The sequence below is a fragment of the Panicum virgatum genome, chromosome 3K (genome assembly GCF_016808335.1).
Source record: "Panicum virgatum strain AP13 chromosome 3K, P.virgatum_v5, whole genome shotgun sequence".
In the NCBI taxonomy this organism is placed as follows: domain Eukaryota; kingdom Viridiplantae; phylum Streptophyta; class Magnoliopsida; order Poales; family Poaceae; genus Panicum; species Panicum virgatum.
In genome coordinates this window covers 26,106,781-26,115,670 of record NC_053138.1, presented here as the reverse complement: position 1 = coordinate 26,115,670, position 8,890 = coordinate 26,106,781, and the positions used below count along the sequence as shown (strand labels likewise).

The window sequence follows — 8,890 nt, the reverse complement described above, 5'->3', positions numbered from 1 at the left end:
AAATTAAAATGTGCATCCGCACAGACTGCTAACATTTCCTACAGCCTAGTTGGGGAATCTCGTAGATTTCTTATCCTGGTGTCATTGTCCTCTCCATTGTAGTGCCCACCATTGTACACGGAAGGGACGCACCAAAACCGCGTCGTCAGGTCGGTCAATGCAAAGCTCTCTCTTTATCAACAAAAAAAAAGAAGCAAAGCTCTCTCTCTCTGTGGTCTGTGCTGCCGGAACGATACTCCCAAAACAGCCGAAATCTCACGGAAATTGCACTTGCACCGTCAGTCCGTGTGAACCACCCTCAAATCCCTCCAACGCACGGCCACGGCCACCCCCAACAGCCGTTGACCCCACTGCTCCTCAGTCTCCTTGGCCGCCCACCTCGCCCAGCTTCGATCCCCGTCCGGCCGGAAGATGGAGGCGGTGGCCGGCTTGGTGGTGTGCGCGATCATCAAGATCGTCGTCGACAAGGCCAAGTCCTGCGCATCCGACAGGATGAAATGGCTGGGCGGCGACGGCGTCTTCAAGGCGCTCGAGCTGCTGGGGAGCACGCTGTGCCAGCTCCGCGCCGTGGCGGGCGCCGTCCAGCGGCGGGGCTCCCCGGACAAAAGCGGGGACCTCCGCGCGTGGCTGCAGCAGCTCCTGGACGCCGTCTACGAGGCCCACGACGTCCTCGACGACTTCGACGACTCGGTCCCACCGCCGGAATCCTCCGTCGCCAGGCTCGGCAAGCGGCTCTTCGGCGCCGACGAGCGCGTCAACAGGCTCAAGGACGTCGTCGAGAAGCTGGTGGCCATCCACGCCGGCTCCAAGACGCTGCTGGCCGCCACGGAGACCATCGCGTCCGCGTCGCTGGCACGCGACCCGAGCGGCGGCGGCAGCGCCACGGGCCCCATGCGCCACCACGAGGACGCCGTGTTCGGGCGCGACAAGGAGCTGCGGGAGATGGTGTCCTGGCTCGCCGGCGCGTCCGGCGCCGACGCCAAGTCCGGGTCCGTCCCCGTCGCCGCGATCGTGGGCCTTGGCGGGATGGGGAAGACCACTCTGGCGCAGATCCTGTTGAAAGACCCGGAGGTAGCCTCCACCTTCGACCTCAAGATCTGGGTTCATCCTGCTGCCATGGACAACGAGCTTGAGCTCGCCAAACAGATACTGCAGTCCGCCGACGTCGACGTGCCCGACGGCATGAAGAGCTTCCACTGGCTACAGACGAAACTTAAGGAGAAAATCTCGTCGCGCAAGTTCCTGCTGGTGATCGACGATGTCTGGAACAGGGAGGACATGGAGGAAATTGCCTACCGGAACATGTGGTCCAAGGTGCTGGCACCCCTCAGCCAGGGGAACACAACGGGCAGCAAGATTGTGGTCACCACGAGGCAGAACATCGTCGCGAAATCCCTTCGAGCAAGGGAGGTCTACTTGGGCGACTTGCCGGCAAATGATATCTGGTCTCTCTTCACAAAGTACGCCTTTGGTGACGAAGACCTTGACAAGCAGCCTCCCCAGCTGCGAGCCATCGGGAGGAAAATCGCTGAAAAGCTTAGGGGCTCACCGCTGGCGGCGAAGGCCGTCGGGCAGATGCTGGAAGGCCGCCGCAGCATCACCCACTGGACGAAGGTGCTTCAGATGGACGGCTTTGATGATGTTTCCAAAACATTGGAGCTGTGTTACCAGAGTTTACCAGAGCACCTGCAGCCATGCTTTGCAATCTGCAGCTTATTCCCCAAGAACTGGAGGTTCAAGCGTGATAAGCTGGTGAAGATTTGGATGGCCCTTGATTTCATCCAGGCAGACAGTGGGTGTGGGAAGACCCGACTGGAGGATGTGGGAAGCGATTACTTTGATCAGCTTGTGGACAGGTCCTTTTTCCATCGGCAGAAAGTGGGGCGTCGTCGGAGGTACTACTACATCCACAGCCTGATGCATGATTTGGCCGACAAGGTTTCTCGGTTTGATTGCCTGAGAGTTGAAGATGCAAAGAAAGAGATCCCCAAGACAATTCGGCACTTATCTGTGTCCAGTGATATCGTGGTGCAGCTTAAGGGCCGATGTGACCTCAAAAGGTTGCGCACATTGCTAATTCTCAAGAACCCTTCCTCTTCACCGGATCAACTGCCAGGTGATCTTTTCATGGAGCTGAAAGGTCTTCGAGTTCTCAGTTTGGAAGGCTGCAATATTGTTCGTTTATCAGAGAAAATTGTGAATATTAAGTACCTCAGATACCTGGCCCTTTGCAAATCAATCACGAAGCTTCCACAAGCAGTGACAAAGCTCTATAGACTTCAAACCTTTAGTAGTCCTAAGGGTTCTGGCCTCGAGATCCCGGCAGATATTGTAGACCTGAAACGCCTGCGACATTTGGATATGGATACATCGAAAATCACTGGTATTGGGAAACTGGTTCACTTGCAGGGATCAGTTAAGTTCCACGTTAAAAATGAAAAAGGTCATACTTTAGGAGACTTGGATGGTATGAGTGGTCTTCGCAAAGAGCTACATATCAAGAACCTTGATGTTGTAAAGGATAAGGAAGAAGCCTGTCAAGCTGGAATAAACAAGAAGGAAGTTAAGGTTCTGGAATTAGAATGGAACTCTACTGGTACGAGTGTTCCATCTGAAGCGGCTGAAGTCTTGGATGGCCTTGAACCATACCAGCATGTTAAAATGCTTATTATTAGAAGATACCATGGTAACAGATCACCAAACTGGTTGAGTGAAAGCTTGAAAGCGAGCGATTTCTACATTAAATACCTGCATTTGATCAACTGTAGAAAGTGGGAGGCCATGCCTCCTCTCGGGCAGCTTCCATGCCTCAAGGTTCTGCAATTGAAAGAGATGTGTTCAGTGAAAAGAATAAGCTGTGACTTTTATGGAACCAAATTAACTGCATTTCCATCTTTGGAGGAACTTGAATTTGATGATTTGCCACGGTGGGTGGAGTGGACCCACGAAGAGAAGAACACTGAAGTGTTCCCTAAACTCCGTAAGTTGAGGCTTTTGAACTGTCCTGAGTTGATTAAGGTGCCTCATCTTCCTCTATCCGTGAGGAATGTCAAGGTAAAAAATACAGGTTTTATTTCACAAATGAAACTATCCTCCTCCTCACCATCAAAAGCATGCAAGTTTGCATTAGATACATGCTCTGCCACCGTCCTCACAAATGGCTTGATGCACCAGCAACAAGTGGAAGCAATTGCTATTTTGACTCTGAGGAACTGTGAGGATGTAAAATTTGAAGAGCTTCAGGTGCTGACTTCCTTGAAGAGGCTGCAAATATCTCATTCAAGCATTAATGATGAGCAGTTGGACACTTGTTTGAGGGGTTTACAAGCGCTTACCTGGCTGGAGATATCAAACTGCAACAACATCACATGTCTTCCATGGATGGAAAATTCAGAGTGCTTAACAAAATTTCATGAGCTACACATTCAGCAGTGTCCTGAAGTTTCCTCTCTACACTCACTGCCAAGTTTTGCGGCACTAGAAAGTATATTGATCGAAAATTGCTCTAAGGTCACAATGGAATCTTTCCCTACCAACTTTAACAACAGTTCTCTTAGAAGACTGAGCATTATGAATTGTGCTGAGTTGGAGTCGCTGCCAAGTGGCTTCCCATCTTCGATGCAAGTTCTTCATCTGATTGGGTGCAAACAAAGTTTGATGACCCAACTGCAAGACAAGGATGGACCAGAATGGGATAAAATAGCTAGTATTCCCTTCAAACAAATCCGCTGATTAGAAGCTTTTTATGCAGACCAACAGGCATATGGTGTGCCGTCACAAAGTTTAAGTTGTTTGTTTCATCATAAATTGAGGATGCCATCTTTCTTATGAAATAATATTTGTAATCCATGGAATGTAGGATTGTGCCTTCTAGAGTTATATGTATTGAGAATGTCATCTTTCTAATAACATAATACTTATAACAAATGAGATGTAGCACTGTGCCTTCTAATGTTATGCTAACAGTATGCGCCTTCTGTTGCAAAATTTTAAGATCACAGAGTTCACTTCCATCACAGTGATGCTGACAATTTATATCAGAAATCCTATTACGCAGGACAAAGGATACGAGATGAAGCATAGTTGACAACAACATGTTCCAACAACAACAACAACAAACAACATAGCCTTTTTCCCCAAGCAAGTTGGGGTAGGCTAGAGATGAAACCCGAAAGAAATAAGTTCAAGGTTCAGGCACATTGATAGCTAGTCTCCAAGCGCTCCTATCCAAAGCTATCTCTTTAGAAATATTCCAATCCTTAAGGTCTCTCTTAACCGACTCATCCCACGTCAGTTTAGGTCTACCTCTACCTCTCTTTACATTATCGACCCGCTCAAGAACCCCATTACGCACCGGCGCCTCAGGAGGCCTTCGTTGAACATGTCCAAACCATCTCAGCCGATGCTGGGTAAGTTTCTCCTCAATTGGTACCACCCCGACCTTATCCCGAATAACTTCGTTCCGGACTCTATCCCTCCTTGTGTGCCCGCAAAACCACCGCAACATCCGTATCTCTGCTACACTCAGTTGCTGGACATGTCGTCTTTTTGTAGGCCAACATTCAGCACCGTACAACATCGCCGGACGAATTGTTGTCCTATAGAATTTTCCTTTTAGCTTTTGTGGCACCCTCTTGTCACAAAGAATGCTAGAAGCTTGCCGCCATTTCAACCAACCAGCTGAAATTCTATGCCTAACATCTTCATCAATGTCGCTATCCTTTTGTAGCACCGATCCTAAATACCGAAAAGTATCCTTCTGGACCATCACTTGCCCATCTAGACTAATGTCTCCCCCCTCATGCCTAGTCGCGTTGAAATCGCACATCATGTAATCGGTCTTGGTCCTACTAAGTCTGAACCCTTTCGACTCTAACGTGCGTCTGCACAGCTCTAACTTCCTATTAACCCCTGCCTTACTCTCGTCAATTAGCACCACATCATCAGCAAAGAGCATACACCAAAGGATCTCACCTTGTATATCCCTTGTGACCTCATCCATCACTAAAGCAAATAAATAAGGGCTCAATGCTGACCCCTGATGTAGGCCTATGTTAATAGGAAAGTCAGTGGTGTTGCCATCACATGTCCGGACAAACGTCGTCGCATCCTTGTACATATCCTTAATGAGGGTAATGTACTTAGTTGGGACTTTGTGCTTCTCCAAAGCCCACCACATGACATTTCTCGGTACTTTGTCATATATCTTCTCAAGGTCAATAAAGACCATGTGCAAGTCCTTCTTCTGCTCCCTATATCTCTCCATCAATTGTCGTATTAAGAAAATCGCCTCCATGGTTGACCTTCCAGGCATGAACCCAAATTGGTTTTGGGTCACACTTGTCACTCTTCTTAGGCGATGCTCGACAACCCTCTCCCAAAGCTTCATCGTATGGCTCATCGGCTTAATCCCACGGTAGTTAGTACAACTTTGAACATTGCCCTTGTTTTTGAAGATAGGTACTAATATACTTCTCCTCCATTCTTCCGGCATCTTGTTTGACCGAAAAATGAGATTAAAAAGCTTAGTTAACCATACTATTGCTCTATCTCCTAGGCATCTCCACACCTCAATGGGGATACAATCAGGGCCCATCGCTTTACCTCCCTTCATCCTCTTCAAAGTCTCCCCGATCTCTAACTCCTGAATTCTCCTCACAAAACGTCTGTTGGTATCGTCTAAAGAGTCATCTAACTCAAGGGTAGGGCCCTCACTCTCTCCATTAAACAACTTGTCGAAGTACTCTCTCCATCTATCCATGATCTCCTCATCCTTCACTAGCAGTCGATCTGTCCCATCTTTAATGCATTTGATTTGGTTGATGTCACTTGTCTTCCGCTCGCGGATCCTAGCCATCCTATAAATGTCCTTCTCCCCTTCTTTCGTGCCTAGCCGCTGATACAGGTCATCATACGTCTTACCCTTTGCTACACTCACAGCTCGCTTTGCAACCCTCTTCGCTAATTTATAGCCCTCGATGTTGGCTGCACTCTTGTCAAGGTGGAGACGCTTAAAACACTCCTTCTCCTTAATAGCCCTTTGCACCTCGTCGTTCCACCACCAAGTGTCTTTCCCCTCCTGTTTGCCTCCCCTACTCTCGCCAAACACCTCTAAGGCTACCTTCCGAACACATGTTGCCATCTTTAGCCACATGTCATCTTCGTCTTCTCCTTCTTCCCCAGGCCCCTCACCTAGCATCCTTTCCTTAAACGCTTGTGCCGCTTCTCCTCTAAGCTTCCACCACTTTGTTCTCGCAATCATGGCACGTTTGTCCCGGTGGACACGTATCCGAAGACGAAAGTCCGCCACCACAAGCTTGTGTTGAGGGACAATACACTCTCTAGGTATCACCTTACAATCTAAGCAATCACGTCTATCCTCACTCCTAGCAAGGATAAAGTCGATCTGGCTCGAGTGTTGTCCACTACGAAACGTCACAAGATGGGATTCCCTCTTCTTAAACACGGTATTCGCTATCAACAAGTCGTAGGCTAACGCGAAGTTCAACACATCCTCCCCCTCTTGACTCCTGCTACCATACCCAAAACCCCCGTGCACTCGCTCGAACCCTACATTAGTCGCACCCACATGGCCGTTGAGATCTCCTCCTATGAAGAGTTTCTCGCTGGTAGGCACGGTACTAACCATGCTATCTAGATCTTCCCAGAACTGCATCTTGGTGCTCTCACTAAGACCTACCTGAGGGGCATAGGCACTGATCACATTCAAAACCGAATCTCCAACTACCAACCGGATTAGGATAATCCGGTCGCCTTGCCTTCTAACCTCTACGACTCCATCCTTAAGGCTCCTATCAATCAAGATGTCTACACCATTCCTATCCGGAGTTGCTCCCGTGTACCAAAGCTTGAAGCCAGTATCCTCAACCTCCTTAGCCTTCTGGCCCTTCCATTTAGTCTCCTGAACGCATAGAATATTTACACGCCTCCTAATTGCTGCATCAACTAGCTCTCGCAACTTATCCGTTAGGAACCCTACGTTCCAGCTACCTATACGAATCCTAGTTGGTTCGACTAGCTTCCTTACCCTTCGCACCCGTCGAGGGAAGTGCGAAGACCCTTGCTCATTTTTCACTACACCCGGGCGTAGATGTAGCGCGCCATTCAGGTGACGACCCGACCCTTGCTCACTTATCATCGTACACAGGTCACGATATGACGCGCCCTTGGGGGATGGCGACCCGGCCCTTGCCCATTTATCACCACACCCGGGTTCCGATGTAGCGAGTTTCTTGTGGGTTTCAAATCCATTAGAGTGGCTATTTTTTATGCTGGTTTGCCAAAATCTAACGCAACCCTCCTCCTTTACCCAGGCTTGGGACCGGCTATGCTGAGACGACTCAGGAAAGAGAGAGTCTTCCAGTCAGCATAGGCGGAGTTTAACAACAACATGTTCCCAGCTTGAATTATTACTTAGTGTTTAAAAATTGTACTATAACATATTTATTGTGTCTGTGTGTCCACAATGGCTTAAAGTATGTTTTTCATTTACATTTCCGTAAAGATGGTGTTTGTAAACTGCCATTTGGTGCAATTTTGTTGAGTTGTGAACAAATATTATCCTCAGCTAAATCAAACTTGTTCGTCTACAACAAACAAGTGGGATTGTTCTTTTATTGCAGAAAACTGCCTTCTGATCTGCTTTACAAAACAGAAATACTTGTACTGACTCTCTGACTAACTACTAACACTACTGAAAAGGGCAAAATGGCTTCCGCCCCTAATTCCACTCAACCAGAGGAGCTCATAAAAGGACCCAACTATCATTCAGTGAAAAAAAAAAGAAAGAGATACACTGAATGATAGTTGGGTCAAAAAAAATACAGTGTATCTCTTTCCAAGCTCTATTATGTGAGGCTCGTTGCAGATGATAAAAAAGCAATTTTTAAAAACTAAGTTCCATTTAGCGAGGGCTCATGCCCCCTATGTAGTTCATCTTTTATAAATGGGACCTTAAGCTTGCAATCAGGCTCCTTGCATTTAAGGAACTGCTTGCTATCTGGTATGGCCTATGGAAAACTGAAATGCACAAAATCACAAAATGGAATCCACAGGCCATCAAAGCAAAACTGCATCCTAAATTTAGTCCCAGAGTACCATAACTTTAATTCTTTTCTTGTAGAAAAGCAATAATAGTGAACACGACCAAAATACAATACCTTACAAAATGAGAAATCAAAAGGAAAAGAAATGTAAAGGAACTATACACAGCTTGTGAGGATACAAAAATTAGGCAGAACTGGCAGATACTCCAGTAATTGGGAGCTTTAAAGGCCACAAAGTACCATCCTGGAGATCAGCAAAAAAAACCAATAGGGAACAGTTTAATTTCCAAAGGATGTGAACAACCTGATTCTTGATCCACCAAATTGGAGTTATTCTGATACCAAATCACATAAGACAGGTTGCGTCCAAATGAATTATACATGCAGGTATCGAATTGCTCCTCTCTTAAAAAAAGAAGAAGAAATATGGCACTTCATGTTTGCTCCTGGATCATTTGTAAACTTTGATTCTGAAAGCACACAAGGAAGCTGGTCATGTTATTAACCAATCAACTTCGTAGGCTAATGCTCTGACCATAACACTGTCATCTAAGAAGAACGAAGTTCAACTCTTATGCATAGCCTTACACATCAAATCTTAATTGACCTAATTTCCATAGCATGTTTTGAGACTTTTGACTGTAGCAAATTTGCAAGCACCTCCAGGATGGTTATCATGGAACAACAATACAGGTAGCACCTCAAGATATTGAAGCCTGTATATGCTCTTGGGAAGTTTGTTAGTCATACTGCAGAAAGCTAGGTAATGGAGATGAACCAACTGACCAATAGTTTCTGGTAACTCTGCAATATCAGATTCACTT

General features: G+C 47.0%; 1 protein-coding gene across 1 annotated transcript; it reads left to right on the top strand.

Annotated features, from left to right (window-relative positions):
• The first annotated feature begins 222 nt into the window (after positions 1-222).
• LOC120698680 (putative disease resistance RPP13-like protein 1) lies at positions 223-3,952 on the top strand. Its single transcript, XM_039982396.1, has one exon. It carries the CDS (start codon positions 412-414, stop codon positions 3,730-3,732), a length of 3,321 nt encoding a protein of 1,106 aa, XP_039838330.1. The 5' UTR covers positions 223-411; the 3' UTR covers positions 3,733-3,952.
• Positions 3,953-8,890: the final 4,938 nt, after the last annotated feature.

What these genes read in the sequence shown, in the direction of transcription:
- LOC120698680 (XM_039982396.1), top strand. Translation starts at nt 412, where the DNA reads ATGGAGGCGGTGGCCGGCTTGGTGGTGTGCGCGATCATCAAGATCGTC.